This window comes from Hemitrygon akajei, chromosome 13, assembly GCF_048418815.1.
Source record: "Hemitrygon akajei chromosome 13, sHemAka1.3, whole genome shotgun sequence".
NCBI classification, from domain to species: Eukaryota; Metazoa; Chordata; class Chondrichthyes; order Myliobatiformes; family Dasyatidae; genus Hemitrygon; species Hemitrygon akajei.
In genome coordinates, this window is record NC_133136.1 from 58,789,764 (window position 1) to 58,808,666 (window position 18,903).

The following is an 18,903-nucleotide window of genomic DNA, read 5'->3' on the forward strand; positions in this document are numbered from 1 at the left end:
CCATTTTCCTCTCCTAATAACCTGGAATAGATCACATTACTTTAATGTTCTTCAAGAAATCCAACACTAACCTCCTTAATATCAATATGTTCTAGAATATTAGCAAACCTTGATCTCACTCATTTCAGCAGCTGTTTCCATCAACACGCTTTCATTCTTCCTCCACCTGGCTCCATCTGCCTTTTTTTTAAAAATCTGCTAACACCTGTCATTCTCTGCCTCTCAGCTCCATTCTTCACCCTTACTCAAGTGGCTCCATATGTCTGTCATTCTTCATTAACCCCCTCAGTCTACAAGTCACCACTGGCCTATGTCTCAGCATCTCTGCCCCCCCACCCACCTTTGCTCTTTTTGCAAGCTTTTTTGCACATTCTATTCTGTCCTGCTACGGAGTTCAAAGTAAATTTTATTATCAAAATACAAATGTCACAAACAACTTGAAATTCAGTTTCCTGCAGGCATACTCGGCAAATCTATAGAATAGTAACTACAACAGTATCAATGAAAAATCAACCAGCGTGCAGAAGACTGCAAATGCAAATATAAATAAGTAATGAGAACATGAGATAAGAAGATAAACAGTCCTTAAAATGAGATAATTGGTTGTGGAAACATCTCAATGGATAAGCAAGTGAGTATAGTTATCCCCTTTTGTTCAAGAGCCTGATAGTTGTGGGATAGTAACTGTTCTTGAACCTGGTGGTGCAAGTTCTGTGGCTCTTGTACCTTCTACTGATGGCATGAATGCAAAATGAGCATGGCCTGGGTGGTGGAGATTTCTGATGATGGATGCTGCTTTCCTACAACAATGTTTAATGTAGATGTGCTCAGTGGTTGTGAGGATTTTATCCATGATATACCAGACCAAATCCACTACCTTTAACACAATCTACTGGTAAGACGCAGCAGCCTCTTGGGGGCCCAAGCAAATTTTTTTTTTAATCACAAGTCTATACTGGACACCAAGAACTCTGGGTACAGCAGGACTAGCACATCAATAAGCTGTTCGTTGATCGGAGTAGTTGGCCAGTGTGTTGGAGGAGCTGAGCTGGATGCAGAACGTGGTGCTGCCTACTGCTCAAAGGCATCGGAGTTGGTGCGCAAAGACAGTGTGCAGTGTAACTGGGACATTACTCTTGCGATTGCTAGATCCTGTTGGACATTGATAATGTAAGATGTTGCAAGCTGGTTTCCCTTGGTGGTGAGACAGGTGCTATGTGCTTGCCTGCTGCTGCAATCCAGGCAAGGAGATGCCGCAAGCGGTGTAGCATGGTGTCCATGCGTTGTTGAGGGTTGGCCTTTTCAGTTGATGCTGCCTTCCAGTATTCGATTTGGTGGAATGATAGACTGGATTGCTGGGGACTGTACCATCAAATTGTAGGTCATGTCAGGGTGTTCGCACATATGTATATATTTTTTTGCATGACTTTTTCTTTTTTTGCTTGCTATTTGGAATATGTTATGTTGCACACTGATCCCAGAGGAATGCTGGTTTGTTTGGCATCCATGCATTATTGAATGATAATTAATTTTGATTTGTAGGATTTTCTGTTTAAAGGCATTAGTGTTTCCAAATAGGTCATGATGCAGCCAGTCTATATCCTCTCCACTACACTTCTGTTGCAGTTTGTTAAAGTTTTGGATGTCATACTGAATTTCTGCAGACTCCTAAGGTAATAGAGGCGGTGCCGTACTTTCTTCCCAATTGCACTTGCATGCTATGTCCACACCGGATCCTCTGAAATAGTAACACCCATCAATTTAAAGTTGCTAACCCTCACCGCCTCTGATCCTTCAATGAGGACTGGCTTATGGACCTCTCTCCAGAAGTCTATAATCAATTCCTTGATCTTGGTGACATTGAGTGAGAGGTTGTTATGGCACTACTCAGCCAAATTTTCAAATCTCCTTCTGTATGCAAATTCATCACCAGCTTTTGATTCAGCCCACAACAGTGGTGTCATCAACAAGCTTGAATATGGCATTGGAGCTGTGCTTAGCCACACAGTCATTGGTTTACAGTGAGTAGAGCAGGGGGGCTAAATGAATAGCCCTGTGGTGTACCCATGCTGGTGGAGATTGGGGAGGAGATGTTATTGCCAATCAGAACTAACTGGGGTTTACAAGTGAGGAAATCCAGGATCCGGCTGCTCCGGTAGGTAAGTGGGAGCAGATCCAATTCGCCTCTCGGACAGGAGCTGATACGTTTCATCACCAGCCTCTCAAAATACTTTACTGTGGATGTAAGTGCAACTAGGTGATGGTCACCATGCTCTTCTTGGGCACTGGTACTATTGGAGTCTGCTTAAAGCAGGTGGGTACCATGCAGTGCTGAAGAGAGTGAACATACAACCAGTTGGTCAGCACAAGTCTTTAGTATGTGGCTAGGTACCCCTTTCAGTCTGGATGCTTTCCTTGGATTCGCCATCCTGAAGGCAGGCCACACGTCAGCTTCAGATAATGAGGTCAAAGGATCATCAGGAGGTGTGTGTGTTTGCGATGGTCTGATAGTCAAAGTGAGCATAGAAGACATTGAGCTCATTTGGAAGCAAAACCCTGCTGTCTCTCATGTCACTTGGTTTAACTTTATTGGGAGGTGATGGCATACAAGCCCTGCCACAGCTGTTGAGCATCCTTCGTTGGCTTTCTGGAGATCATACCTGTACCCCTTGTAGCTTTCTTGGTCTTTTGAGTGCTTCTGTTCTGACCCTCAGTAAATTTTGGATCTCATGGTTCATCCAGGGCTTCTGATTGGGGAAGACTGGATGATTTAATGGTGATGCACTGTTTTAGTAACCATGTTCGTTAGAAGTATAGTGTATTTGTTCTGATCTTTTGATGAGCGCTTCCACCCAAAATGTTGAGTTTCTTCCATACCCTCCCACAAACACTTTGCTCAACCTACTGCTTTCCTCAACAAATTGCTATTGCTGTGCATTGTAGATTGCTTGCTTTAAGTTTTAGTGGGTAGGATTTAAAGTATTTGTTGTAACCAGAAAGATATTGTCTAGGCTAAAATGCTGAAAGGCGTTATTGACTTTTCTTCAGTTTTCAGCAATAGAAATTTCAGATATGCCTGCAGAGGAAAGTTAGAATAATTTATGATCTAAGCCTTGAGCAGGTTGCTACAGGGTCAGACCCATATTGTACATCACTTAAAGGATTTTTCTTGAGGTGCATTTCCAGAAACTAATATAGCTGTATCAATTAGTGATAATCTGCTCTTCTGATATGGGGGGAGAAAAAATAAGCTTTTATGGTATATCAGCCAGATGGGATGCATGGTGCAAACCTGCATCAAGGACCATGGGAGGTGTATCTGTTTGAGTTACCAGGAGAAATTGGCAGTAGCAGAATACTGCATTTGCAATGGTGATAGGAGTGATTTTGGCACAAAACTACTGTGCTGTGCCAATGGCTTTTGGGAACACCTTGTAAAGGAAGCCATTGAAATAAAACCAGAAGAAATAAAAGTTTAACAACGATGAAGGTCTTGCTCTAAGTGATGACTGGAACTTCATTGTAAATACAGTCGCCCCTCACTGTCTTTGGGGGATGGGTTCCAGGACACCCCACGGATAATAAAATCCGCAGATGCTCATGTCCCTTGTATAAAATGGCATTGTATTTGTATATAACCTATGCACATCCTATGTATACTTTAAATCATCTCTGAAATCATCTGTGAAATGGCGGGAGGCTACAGCAAGGGTATGCCTGCACATCACTTCATTCGCCTGGATTAAGTGTAGTGCTTGGTGCTCAGCAAATTCAAGTTTTGCTTTTTGGAACCTCCTGGAATTTTAAAAAAATATTTTTGATCCATGGATGCAGAACCCGCGGATACGGAGGTCCAACTCTAAGGTGGGAGAGTGGAAACCTGATTGGAATGAGGACTAACCAATCAAGAGGGATGGACTACAGTGCTCTAAATACCAACGGACTAGATGTGTCCAAGCATCATCCCTGAAGAAGATGGCAAAGTTTGACTTTGAAGCGTGGGTTATAATCCATACCTGTACCTGGCTGGAAGCCTGAGAAGAATTTATTCATCATATGTGTCGGGAAAGCACTAGATCCTTTTTTAGTCAGGCTTTTGTTATTATGCAGATAACATTTTGTTTTATTATGTTTCACAATGGTGACATATTTTCCTTCGAATGCTTGAGCTCTGAGACTCAATTTGCTTGGCTTGTCGCATGAAAACCATGTCAAGCAAAATTAATGTTTTCTTTGCAATTTTTGCAGAAGCTGTTTTAAACTTTTCTGTAGTGGTATTAATGCACATTGGAATAATATCTAACATAGGAAGCCTTTTTGCTGTACCTTCTTAGAAGAAAAAATTGGGAAAACAATGTAAAGATGTTACATTTCCCGTCTAAAATGAATTTGATACAAGAATGCAAATATTTGTGCTGCAAAAATTGAATAGAATTAACACTTAATATTTGCCAGAACAGAAAATGTTAGCTATATTGATTACCATAGAACATTACAGCACAGAAACAGGCCTTTTGGCCCTTCTTGGCTGTGCCGAACCATTTTTCTGCCTAGTCCCACTGACCTGCAACTGGGCCCATATCACTCCATACACCTCTCATCCATGTACCTGTCCAAGTTTTTCTTAAAGGTTAAAAGTGAGCCGGCATTTACAACTTCATCTGGCAGCTCATTCCACACTCCCACCACTCTCAGTGTGAAGAAGCCCCACCCAATGTTCCCTTTAAATTTTCCCCCCCTTCACCCTTTACCCATGTCCTCTTCTTTTTTTTTCTCCCCTAGCCTCAGTGGAAAAAGCTTGCTTGCATTCACTCTATCTATACCCATCATAATTTTATATACCTCAATCAAGTCTCCCCTCATTCTTCTACGTTCCAGGGAATAAAGTCCTAGCCTATTCAACCTTTCTCTGTAACTCAGTTTCTCTGGTTCTGATAATATTTCTGATATGCTGTTAACAAATGTGTGACATTGACCTAGGTTGAATTACTCTACCTGTGGTCCATGCAAACTCAATCCTGTCACAAACCATTATGGGATTTAATTTTATACTAGAAATTGATGACCTTCGTTCAATAGGTACCAAACAAAATACAGACAGCTGATGGTAAGATTGTATGTAGCTAGGCACAAGCCTTTTAGAAACATAGAAAACCTACAGCACAATACAGGCCCTTCAGCCCACAAAGCTGTGCCGAACATGTCCTTACCTTAAAACTACCTAGTCTTACCAATAGCCCTCTGTTTTTCTAAGCTCCATGTATCTATCCAGGAGTCTCTTAAAAGACCTTATCGTTTCCGCTTCCACCATCGCCGCTGGCAGCCCATTCCAAGCACTCGCCACTCTGCATTTTTTTAAAAAAAACATACCCCTGGCATCTCCTCTGTACCTACTTCCAAGTACGTTAAAGCTATGCCCTCACGTGCTAGCCATTTCAGCCCTGGGCAAAAGCCTTGGACTATTCACATGATCAATGCCTTTCATTACCTTGTACGCCTCTTATCAGGTCACCTCTCATCCACCATCGCTTTAAGAAGAAAAGGCCGAGTTCACTCAACCTATTCTTATAAGGCATGCTCCCCAATCCAGGCAACATCTTTGTAAATCTCCTCTGCACGCTTTCTATGGTTTCCACATCCTTTCTTCAGTGAGGCGACCAAAATTGAGCACAGTACTCCCAAGTGGAGTCTGACCAGGGTCCTATATAGCTGCAACATTACTTCTTGGCTCTTAAACTCAATCCCATGATTGATGAACGCTAATGTGCCGTATGCCTTCTTAACCACAGAGTCAACCAGCATAGCAGCTTTGAGTGTCCTATGGACTCGGACCCCAAGATCCTTCTGAACCTCCATACTGCCAAGAGGCATGCCATTAATGCTATATTCCATCATCATATTTGACCTACCAAAATGAACCACCTCACACTTAGCTGAGTTGAACTCCATCTGCCACTTCTTAGCCCAGTTTTGCATCCTGTCAATGTCTGCTGTAACCTCTGACAGCCCTACACACTATCCACAACACCCCCAACCTTGGGGTCATCAGCAAATTTGCTAACCCATCCCACCACTTCCTCATCCAGGTCATTTATAAAAATCACAAAGAGTAGGGATCCCAGAACCTTATCAAATGCCTTGCTTACACACTACATCTATGGCTATACCTTCATCATTGTGTCTAGTCACATCCTCAAAATATTCAGTCAGGCTCGTAAGGCACAACCTGTCTTTGACAAAGCCATGTTGACTATTCCTAATCATGTTGTGTTTCTCCACGTGTTCATAAATCCTGTCTCTCAAGATCTTCTCCATCAACTTGCCAACCACTGAAGTAAGAAACAACATCCACAACCCTCCAATCCTCTGGAACCTCTCTTGCCCTCCTTGATGATGCAAAGATCATCGCCAGAGGCTCAGCAATCTCCTCCCTCGCTTCCCACAGTAGCCTGGGGTACATCCTGTCCGGTCCCATGACTTATCCAACTTGATGCTTCCCAAAAGTTCCAGCACGTCCTGTTCCTTAATATCTACATGCTCAAGCTTTTCAGTCCACTGCAAGTCATCCCTACAATTGCCAAGATCCATTTCCGTGGTGAATACTGAAGCAAAGTAAACATTAAGTACCTCCACTATCTCCTCTGGTTCCATACACACATTTCCACTGTTACACTTGTTTGGTCCTATTCTTTCACATCTTATCCTCTTGCTCTTCACACATACTTGTAAAATGCCTTGGGGTTTTCCCTAATCCTGTCTGCCAAGGCCTTCTCATGGCCCCTTCTGTCTCTCCTAATTTCATTCTTAAACTCCTTCCTGCTAGCTTTATAATCTTCTAGATTTCTATCATTACCGAGTTTTCTTTTGAACCTTTTGTAAGCTGCTGCTCTTGACTAGATTTACAGCAGCCTTTGTACACCATGGTTCCTGTACCCTACCATCCTTTCCCTATCTCATTGGAAAGTACCTACACAGAACCTTATGCAAATATCCCCAAATATTTGCTACATTTCTTCAGTATGTTTCCCTGAGAACATCTGTTTGCAATTTATGCATCCAAGTTCCTGCCTGATAGCCCCATATTTCCCCTTACTCCAATTAAACGTTTCTCTAATTTGTGTGTTCTTATCCCCCTCCAATGGTATGGTATCACCAGCTGTATCACCAGCTACCTTCACTAAAGGCTTTCAGCAATTGATTCAAATTGCATTTTTTTCCAGCTTTCGTGGTGTAAAAGAACACAAAATATGAACTGCAAACCCTTCTCAATATGTACAACCGCTGTATCAGCGAGCTTCTTGAATTAAAAAAAATAAAAATAATTTTTAAAATGGTTTCTTAATGTTTACTGTAACTTTTAGAAATTGCCTGACACATACTATAATATTTAGGTTTTAAATTTACTGATTTCTTTCTCAACAGGTTGTTCTACAAATAAAATGATTGGACATGATCATTAACGTCTTTTCCAATGGAAGAACTACTTTGAACTTTGCACTGATACTGAAGTGAAAAACATTGGATTCATAAACAAGAAGTTATCAAGCCTGGAGAACTTCAAATATCTTGATGAAAAATCTGCTTTATTTTTAAAGCACTTGTTAACTTTCTGAAACTCATTGAAGTTTGGTCATGTTTAATATTTGGTTCAATAACTGGCCACAGAAATAGCAATGTGCAGTAAAGCTATATTTGCAACTATATTTTGTGCTTTGTTTCCTGATTGAGCTGTAGCTGTTTGATGTATTCTTTTCCCAACTAATGAAGGCTCCTAGTGGAAGATATAACTAAGAAGAAAAATACATCTAAGTTTGTTGTCTTGGATTTCACACATTGCCCAGAAGAAGGATTTGACATCTGATCTGACTGAAAATGCTGGATCTTTTGCAGCACTTGAGTGTGTTATCTAGTAACCATTTCATTTGACATGGGTCTCAATATTGTCAGATTAGCTTTCGAGATGGGAAACAAAATGAATGCAAATAGGGTAAAACATTCAGAAATATCTACATTGTATATACACCCCAGTATTCAGTTTTATAAGATATTTAACCTATTTCTCACCTATGTACTTACAACTACAGTGGATACTGGTTAAATGTGCACATCAAGACCATTATTTTTTTTTGGCCCAAGTTAACGGATGCCAAAATTAGCTGAAGTTTTATGGAAATAGTTAAAAAGGTGTTAAAGTCAAACTACCTTTTATCTGAATAACAAATTATGTATTTAAAGGAAATACAGAACAAATTAGATCACTATCGATATTGCTACAGTACTGTAAATCTCCATTAATCCATAATGGTTACTGACAGAAGAATTCAAGTGTATGCTGGCATTGTACTCGAATGGTTAACTATCCATTCTTAGCCCCTTAAATCATTGAGGTTTAACACTTGTTCCAATAACCAACATTTTATTTTTATCAGTTCCTGACATTTGAGCAACACAGCACAGTAATGCGATTCATTGCTTTCTTTGAACCTGATAGTGTGTGTTTGTAGCAAAGGGAACTGTCCAACATGGCACAAAGTTTTTTTTAAGAAAAAGGCTTGTTTCATGAGCATTTTTTTAGATAATCATCTGCACAAAATATTTGTGTTAAGTTGGGGAGTTTTGTTGATTTCCATGTTTCTGCACTTTCAGTTTCAGCACTGCCTTTCTCACCGTGTGCTTTCTTAAACTTATTATGGTGCCTACATTTCCATTAAGACAACCAACCATCTGTTGATCATGACCTAGCTTCTTAGCTTGTTCCTTTGACTTATTTTTAATCAATGGTCCACTGACATGCACACCTTGTCCAGTTACAATAGAAAACCATTGACTGAGGGCCTCAACATGTACTTTCATGCTTTTGTCTGAATCTTCCCTGTTGTCCCTCGCATAATGTCCGTTCTTCTTGCAGTTTATTTTGCTGATGTAGCAAGCATGTAACTAGAGTTTGGCACTCCAGTTATCCCTGCCAGATGATGTTGAATGTACTCTCAAACTAGAGAAACTCTGCAGATGCTGGAAATCTAAGCAAAATGGAGAAACTCAGCAGGCCTGGCAGCTGATTCCTTCCAGCATTTTGTGTGTGTTGATGGTGAATGGAGTTAGGTAATGACTTTTACTTTGGTGTAGTGTGGCTAGTATCAAATCTTTTCATAGCAAACGTCTCAAGTATTTTTTAAAGTCAATTTTGTTTATTTTATCAAACATCACTGCTTTCTGAATCGGTGGCCACCAGCTCAAATGGATAACATAGCACAAGCAACTGTGCAACTGTTCACTCTTAGATAATACGGTGTAGTATCTAATAGTCACCCAAGTGCACCCAGCTGAGCATCTTCTGCTGCAATTATGTGGCATAAAACAAGGAAATACCAGATACCTTGATTTTTTTTTTAAGAATCGTCCCAAATAAGCAGCTGCTTCTATTAACTGATGGCTCAATCAATTTGATTCAATTGTGCTGTTTTGTGTGCCTGTAAATCTTTTAACTATTTTGGCCCATTTTGAAATAATGGCTCATATTCTGCTGGTAATTATTGGCAGAATTTAGTCTTTTTGGGATTGTCTCTGGTCCTGTTTTGGGTATGATGTAAGGGCCATGGTCCTGCCAGTTGCAGCGAGGAAAGCCAAAAGCAATAAGTTAAATATTTTAAATTGTTTTAAGGAGTTTTAGTAGCATTATTTTATTAATGTAGCCACCTGCTTCAATGCTACTGTATTCAAATTACTTTGCAAGTGTCAAAACTTTGAGGGGTGGGTTTCAGTATATTGTATAAGGCCTTGTTGCTCTTTGGGTACTACCACAGGACTCCAGGGTACTTAAAAAATGTTGGACTTCTAGAAGGTAAGTGCAGGTGTGGGATGACTGGAAGATGATTTCTGTCAGTGACCTGTGCCAATTAGTGTTAGCCCATTGCAATTGTTGACTTCAACCCAACTGTCACCCACAAATTGTTGAAGGAAATGTTTTGTGCTCAGTCTGAAAAACCATGGTAATCCTGATCTTTGTGCAGACAATTAGCAAGTACAGCCAAAGTGTGGTAGTAGATGATTTCTCCCTCTGATGGGAGCCCTGTCACTAGTGGTGTGCTGCAGGTATCAGTGCTGGGTCTAATTTTGTTTGTCATCTGTATCAATGATCTGACTAGTAGACTAGATAAGCAAACTTGCAAATAACACCAAGATTCTGGATATAGTTTTCCTTGCTGTGTACTATCAAAGCTTGCAGTGGTATCTGGACCAGCTGGAAAAATAAGCAATTTAATGCAGACAAGTATGAGGTGTTGTTCTTGGGGAGGACCACCCAGGGTAAATCTTGCATGGTGAGTGTTAGGACACTGAAGAGTCTAGTCGAACAGAAACATCTAGGAATACAGGTTCATAATTTCATGAAAGTGCATCATAGGTAGATGTAGTTGTAAAGAAATCTTCTGGCACATCGGTCTGCATAATATTTCTGCTCCTGTACTCAAAACATTGATTTATGTTGAAATTGGATAAGACATTGTTGAGGCCTAATTTGGGGCATTATGTCCAGTTTTGGTCCCTCACTTACAGGAAGGATGTAAATAAGATTGAAATAGTGCAGAGAAAATTTACAAGGATGTTGCTGGGACTTGAGGACCTAAGTTATAGGGAAAGGTTGATTAGGGCAGGACCTTATTCCCTAGAAGGCAGAAGATTGAGGGGAGTTTTTTTTAAGAGGCTTATAGAATTATAAATTGGGTAAATGCAAGCAGGCTTTTTCCGTTGAGGTTGGGTGAGACTACAACTAGAAGTCATGAGTTATAGGTGAAAGGTGTTGTGTTTAAGGGGAACATGAGGGGTACTTCACTCAGGGATGAGAATGTGGTACAAGCTGCCAGCACAAGTGGTGGATACAGGGTTGATTTCAACATTTAAGAGAAAATGTGTAGTTATATGGATAAGAGGGGTACAGAGCAGTATGATCCAGGTGCAGGTTGATGGAATGAGGCAGATTAATGGTTTGTCACAGACTAGATGTGTTGGGCCTGTTTCTGTGACTATAGGAATCTAGGAAATTGTGGCTATGGGTACTTTAAAAATCTGGTTTGGATTTTGCATCATACATTGATACTCAAACTTATTTGAGATGGTAAACATTAAATATATAATTTTGTTTTGTGCTCTGAAGATGTTTTTAATTGATGAATTACATTTCTAATGTCTGTTGCTACTCTTGATGTCTGTTCAGTTCTTCAAAGAATTGAAGCCTAATCCTAACTGCTATTTTACAACCCCAGTGCACTTTTAAATATGCGAATGCTAAATTTAATGGGTATGCAAATCTGTATTTTCATTCAAGCCTTTTGTGTGTGTGTGTGTGTGTGTATATATATATATATATATAGTGAGGATATTGAAAATAAAATGTAGAGATGAAGTCAGTGTAAATCTTGAAGGAAGAGGATGTGTTGGAATCTTTACACTAAAATCATGATTTGAGAGTATTCTAACTTTACAGTAAATTTGAATCTTTTGGTGAACATACATTAATGACTGGATGTATTAATAAAATAAAGGCTTGGTTTAGTAGATTTAATAACAAAGCTGTTTCTCGCGTGTTAGTACTTTCTCTTTCTAAGGTCAAATGGGGAATTTTACATGTAGGCAGCATTGCTTTTGACTGCCTTTTGTCGCAGTTGGGCCCTTCAGATTAAATAATGCAAATAAAGCAATAACAGTTCTTAAATTCAAAAGGAAAGAATTTGTATGGGGTGAATATTCTATAAGGCAGAACTTAGTGCTTGTATAAGAGATGAGATAAAACATGTATGGAAAGAGAAGGGCGAGTGAATGTCAGCTTGCGAGTCTCTTGTGTAAGAGACATTCACCACCTGTGCAGAGAAGACAAATGTGGACGTTTTTAACTTGATGTGGTTCTATTCATACAGTGTATACCACAGTCTAAATGTTGCCTTTTCTCTTTGTCCCAGTCTGAAAATAATTTGACTGGTGTATATGTTTTGAGAATTGAGCATTGCGTGGCAAATCCCATGTTCACAATTGTAGTATATGTTATCCTGTTCAATAAATGTTTTAAAATAAATTGAAAGCTTGACCTGTTAAAATATCGCTGAAATTTTATACCATTAAAATTTTTATCTCCATGTTTAATACAGTGTTCATACTATCAATGCCAAGCCTGTCTGGTGGGTTTTCTGTATGGTAGAAGCCTTGGAAATTTTGCTTATCAAACTAAGTACCTGCTAGCACAGGAGGTTGGGAATTAAACCAGAATATGCTTTGGTGATAGTAACCTTTGAATTTTAATACCACTTGTATTCATTTGCATTGGTATGATAGAATAGCAAAAAGTATCTTCATTTTTTTCCAACAGAAGCTTTAAATCAGACTTCTAACACTGAAATGATTTGTGGTAACTTATCTAAATTTTAAAAAATACATAAGGAAAGATGATTGATTTGGACAAGAGCTAGATTACTGAAAAATTCTATTTCTTGTAATAAATTTCGTCCAGTTAGCTGTTGCAGAATTGAACATGGCAGAAGCTGGATGAAAAGGTACAGGGAATTGCTTGGGTTATCTGATTTTGTCAGCATTGCATTTATAATTTTAACTTTTTCTATAGTGCAGGCAGCAAATATAGTTGGTCAATGGCTGGTCAGACTACAACAGCTGCTCTTTGGTATGTTTTAGTAAAAGGACTAGGGATTTGTGCTAATCAACATGTTAAACCAAAATTGGAACTTTCAAATTAAAGAGTACTGTTGGTAAATGTGTAAAGTGAGTCTTCAGGTTTTTTTTGCATATGAAAATAAGTCTTCTGCTGCTCCAAAGTGAAAACACTCCTGAAGAGAAATACAGTAGTCCATATTTATTGCTGTGTTGAAAGATATTCTCATTTCATTAGAGATTTCTATAATGCCTGTGACTTTCATTGGTCCCTGCCTTCTCCCACCTTATTACTTCTGATGATTCCCAATCTTGTCCAATTGTTCTGTTACACTTGACCACATACCACATCTATTGGAAAGCTGCTGTCAGCAATACGGCAACCTAAATTTAAATTTAAATTTAGGTTGCCTTGCTTCTTGGAGTTAAACAGCTTCAACTGCTTAACTTATCAGTTGAAACATCTGTAAATTTTCCAGTGCTTTTCAAGAATCTTTGTCCCCACACGTGAAGGTTCTGGAGTACTTTGATACCAGATTTTTTTTTGAAGTCTATTGTAGTTACTAATGGCCTGCTAATTACTGGATTAAGATAATTGAATAATTACAATTATTTGATTATTATTCAACGTGCTCTGCTGATAACTGCTTTTTTTTTGGAAAATTTTCTTTCTAACACATGATGGACTTAAATATCAAAGGTTCCCAACAAACAATGCTGATTATTACTGTGAGGGCAATTGTCTTAATGAAAATATGAATCAAGCTTTTTGAAAAATGTCTTCAATCTGGACACTCAATTTAAGTAGATCTTTCTTGAGCTTTTACATGAAAGTTATTCATCTTCACCTTAAAACTTGTCAAGATAGCTAGCATTTGAAAGAATTACACATTTGTCTTTACATTTTCAGTTCAGAATTTTATCCCTATTTCCATAAAATGTGTTTATAGTTCTGTCATTAGGAAGAGCAAAACTGGTTATGTACTATTGAGTACAAATCCTGGAAACCACAATAAGTAGTCTATCAAGTAAATTTACTTAATAACAAAGTTAACCTTTTAGCTGTTTATTTTAAGTGTATAGATGATATAGGAAACATCAGTTCAAGTGTGTGATTTTCATTGTGAAAGTGTATTCCTCTCAGGTGACTCTGAAACTAGGCTCAGGCACCATAGAGGAATACGACTGAAGAGCTGAAAAATTGGTGCAACAACTTTACACTTGAAAAAGCAAGAACTGGGAGTGATTTACAAAACCCCCTGACCTAACATGTGGGAAGAATGTGGCTGGTCTACATCAACTTTACTCCTCACCTGTACCCATATTTGATTTAACGTGCTCAAAAATGTAATGTTATTGATCCTTCTATACACTCATTGAGCATTAGCATTTACATTTACACTCTGCTGGAAAAGAAATTGAAATCTTCCCATTTGTGAGTGAAGAAATTTTCTTGTTGGTTTAGTCCTGAATAGCTAATCCCTTGTGATACCATCATACCCAAGTTTGAGATCCTCCAACGTCTTTAATAAGAAGTCCTCTTAGAATATTACATGTTTCAATGTGAATGTTCATGTAGCCCTCAAATGTATACTGATATATTCAAGGGAAGTTTACAATCCCAGGAAGTATTGCCAGTGATTGGTATATGCTGAGTTATTGCTGCAGAAGATAATGGTGCTTATGAATTGAAGGCTTTTTAGGTATTGTACCTCGGCGAAGTTAATGCTATGCGGTTGTGCTGCTGCTGCAAGTAAGTTTATTTTTCATTACACCCATGTATTGATACTTGCAGATACAACAATAAACTCAGTGCCTTTGACTTTGTTGTGCATGAAGAACCTTTTTATGGGCTTTTGTGTAGGTTCTACTCCATTGTCACATTCCTATATTTGAGATCTTGATCTTTTTCCTTCCTCTTTCACCTTTAAGTACGGTTGTTTGGAAGATAGTCAAAAGCATTCCAGCAGCAACATTTTCTTAAAATTCAGTATTTTTTTCAAGCGAAAGCAGACCAACAAATAGATTAATCAGCAGTATTAAATTATAAACCTGTAATGATGTTTATTAAATAATGCTGGTGAAATGCACTATGTGCTCGTTAGCATGACAAGTTGCTGTGAGTTTATCAAATGCCACTTTCATAGTTGGATGTATCAAAAGAGTTGCACAGCAAACATTTAAAATTTTGGTTTTAGCCAGTTATGACCGTGGGTTCCTTTTTTGTGCATCAATGTTGTTTCTAATTTTGTATTCCTTCTGTGAAAGATGTCACAGTTTCTTTGGGGAGAAGGTGACTTTAGAGGAAATTGCTCAAATATCTCATTGTTTCAAACTTGTATTTTTCTTAATCAATGCTTATAGAATTTTCAAGAGTTGTTGTTAATGTGTTGTGATTTCACCTCCTGATTTCTGAAGTGGAAGGGTGCTGTGTTGTGACGATTCATAAAGGAATGGCAGATGATATTAAAAAGATTAATCTAAAGCCAGCCATGAAGAACCATCCAGATGAATAAGCCTTCCAGTGTAATGGTTATGTTGAAGGACACTACTAAAGCTTTCAGTGTCATGTAGTGAACAACTCCAAGAAGTTTACCTATGCTGTGGGATGAAGTGGGGCCTCTCCTTGTCTTGGTGGTACCCTTGACCAGAAAACATGAGGCAGGAAAAAAAGTTTGAGGAAGAGCACAAATGACAACAGAAGTTTTTTTTAAACTTGCAGGCTTACATTTTTAAAATAACCTTTTAATTTTTTAGATGTGATTTGTCTAAGTTTAAAATGCTGGAAGGTAAATGTTTACCACTAATCCATAAATCTAATGTTGAGGAAGTATCTTGTTATTTGCCCTTTCATACAGAGACACTCAGTTTTCCTTTCTGCTGTCATCATCTTGCTGGACAGATATTTTTAAGTTGAATTATGTGGGCTAAGTCTAAATAATGACAAATGTACTTGGTGTCTTACAACAGCAGAATCTGACCCAATGTAATATGCATTGAGCAACAGTTGAAATTAAATTATAATGTTGAAGTAACTATATTCATATATATTATTTTTCCACACCATTGAAAAAAAATTTCCATGTTTATTATGGAGCTGCTGACAACAGCATTTCATTTTACTTTCTTCAGTTAGGGACATTGTAAGTATATTGATGACATACCAAAGTAATTTGTCTTGTGTTCTCTGCCGTATCATTTTGCATTATTCAGGAGTATTACATGATTTCATGTTCATTGCTATTTAAATATTGAATATGGCATAATTGCAAAAGATTACAAATGAAAGGAACAGCTACTACTTCTATGAATCTAATCTTGTAACTTCATCAACTCTAAATTATCTTCTATGAAAGTAATAAAAAGAAACAAATGTTCCATCAGAATTTAATTTTAAAATCAAATTGGAATGGATCTGGTGATTTAACTGTACCAATGGAAACTTCATGTTTAATCCTCACCAAAGTTATGTATAAGAAAGAGAAAATAGAATACAATGCACGGATATGTGAGCTTACATCATGGACAGACAATGTTACTGCATAATGTTGTGGACTTCCCTGTAGGAAGTAATAAAAAGTGCAGAACATCCATGGCTTTGTCTTTCTCATGTCTAAAGTTATTTAGGTTTCAGTTTTGTTATACTTCATTTCAAATTACAGTCTGTATTATCTATTCTGATCATTGCATTCCTGTGGTTATTTCCAGATGAAAATAATTTCCTTACACAATTTTTAAAGTATCTTTTGTTCCTTCTGTTGCCTTTGCTTCCATTCTCAAGCAGATGGTTTTCCAGTTGGTTATTTCTGTTGGCTTAGACTAGTGCTGCTGGTTAACAATTTCACATATTTATTACTGTATGTATGTAAAAGAGAGATTTTATGTTAAACTCAGACTTAACCAAAAAGCTGAAAGCCATATTTAGTCATAGAGCTTATATTTTAACTTAATATTTAAAAGTATCCCAAATCCATATTTTTTGTTTCTGTTGAGCAACAAGAGCTCAGAAACTGAATTCATTTTCTTCTGTTTTTCTCATGTGGAAATTATGCATAAAAGTGATTTTTTTTATTCTTAGGTTAAATTTTGAAATCTACCCAGGCATTTTTTTTCATAGGTGATTCATACTAGTACAGTTGATGCTTTGTGTGTATTGTTGAGAACCTAATGATGTGACAGGTTGCCCACAGCATGTTTCTCCACAGCCAGCAAAGATCAGAGCTTTTGGGTGCTGTCCATGATATTTGTTTTCAGTAACAAAAGGATTTGAGCTGTGACTTTGATATCTTAAGCAAAGTACCTGGCAGTCTCAATTTTCAGTGTTTAGGTTTCCAGATTCCTCGTGTTTGCCTTTTTGCTCTGTGCACTTGTGTTACAATTTACCTCTGAGCTCTATGCTGCAGCCTCTGATCAACCTTTGATCAACTAGCACCTCACAGTGGAATGAGGCTGCTTACGGAATGGGACATCATCTGTACAATTAAAGGGACTTTAACAGTGCTAAAGAAATGCCTGACCATCTGTTTAAAATATGTTTCCTTTTTCTTCATTTGAAACTATTCATCTGAGGCTCTTTCTCAGTCTGCCTTTTTTCAGGAATCTGAATGGTACTTGGATTTGTAAGCAGAGCAAAAAAGAAAAATGGAAGCAGTTTCTAAGTATCAAATTGTCACAGTATAAATAATTAGTTTTTGTTCCCTTTAAGATAAGTTGGATAAGTTATAATAATTTTCCCCTATTCTGTCTCGTCTTACAGTTAAGACTCTGGTTGAAGTCTAGCATAATTTTATCCAGTAATCTCTTGAAGACGAGGGCAAAGCTTACAATAAAATTAACTGCAGAAACCATTTAGTTCTCAGAGTTTTCCAGTACTTTATTGATGATTTAGCAGTATGCTCCACCACTATCAATTCTGTTATAAGGTGTTCCAGATATCCCTTCTGTCTCTTCTTAGATCATCATTTTATTATCTCCAATCAACCTACCTCTTTTCTTTCTGCCATTTACTATTTATGTGCTTGGAAGACACTTCTGGATTTTCTCTGTTATGTTGTTCTTGTACTTTCTAGTGAGGTCCTATTCAGGCAGAATCCATCTTAAAACATGCCTTCCTGTTATTGCTGTCTGAAATTTGCCTTACAATGTTGTTGCCATGACAGAGACCTGTTTACACAAGAGACAAGGCTGGCAGCTCAATTTTCCTGAGTTTTGTTGTTTTTACATACGATAGAGATGAGACTAAAAGAGCTGGAAGGATTGCACTACCCATGAAGGAGAATGTCACAGCAGTACTCTGGACATACTGGAGGGTTCATTTACAGAGGTAATTTGGGTGGAATTTCAAAATAAGAGATTACACTGTTGAGATTGTACTATAGGTTTACCAAGAGGTGGAGAAACAGATTATGGAAGGGTACAGAAACAACAGGGTTGCCCTAGTGGGGACTTTCCCAGTATTGATTGGAACTTAATACAAGAAGAATAACTGAGATGGGATTTCTTCACTGCATCCAAAAGAGGTTCCTGAAACAGAGGAGGAGGTGTTTGCTATCCTGAGGCATATCAGGATTGATAAATCCCCAGGGCCTGACATAGAGTGCTGTTGAATCCTACATGAGGCAAGTGCAGAAACTGCTAGGGCAGTTGTAGAGTTATTTAAATCTTCTTTAGCAATGGGAGGTACTAGAGGATTAGAAGATGGCCAATGTTGTTCCACTCTTAACATAAATCAGGAAATTACAGGCTGATGAGTCTGATGTCTGTTGGGAGAAAGTTATTGGAAAGGATTAGATATAACAAGTAATTGGATAGACATGGACTGATTATGGTAGGTCATGTCTAACCTATCTTATGGAGTTTTTCGAGGAAGTTACGAGGAAAGTGGATGAAGGCAAGGCAGTGGATATTCTCTACATGGACTTTAGTGAAGCATTTGACAAGGTCCTGCATGAGAGGTTGGTCAAGAAGGTTCAGTTGCTTGGCATTCAAGATGAGGTAGTAAATTGGATTAGTCATTGGCTTTGTGGGAGAAGTTGGAGAGTGGTAGTAGAGGGTTGCCTCTTCAAATGGAGGCCTGTGACTAGTGGTGTGCTGCAGGGATCGGTGCTGGGTCCTTTATCGTTTGTCATCTATATCAATGATCTTTATGATGTGGTTAACTGGATCATCATAGTTGTGGATGACATCAAGATTGGGGATGTAGTGGATATTGAGGAAGACTGTCATGGCTTGCAGAGGGATCTGCATCAG

At 38.3% G+C, this 18,903-nt stretch overlaps 1 protein-coding gene across 3 annotated transcripts in view; it reads left to right on the top strand.

The window, feature by feature from the left end:
* commd8 (COMM domain containing 8) overlaps positions 1-18,903 on the top strand; it is a 101,674-nt gene that overhangs the window by 14,581 nt on the left and 68,190 nt on the right. The window contains exon 5 of one of the 3 annotated variants that reach the window (XM_073064719.1): positions 7,423-12,067. The exons of the other annotated variants lie outside the window; for them this stretch is intronic. Coding sequence (XP_072920820.1) covers positions 7,423-7,443 — 21 coding nt within the window. The 3' untranslated portion in view covers positions 7,444-12,067. Of the gene's footprint in view, positions 1-7,422; positions 12,068-18,903 lie in introns of those variants that run through there. 3 annotated transcript variants of the gene reach the window in all.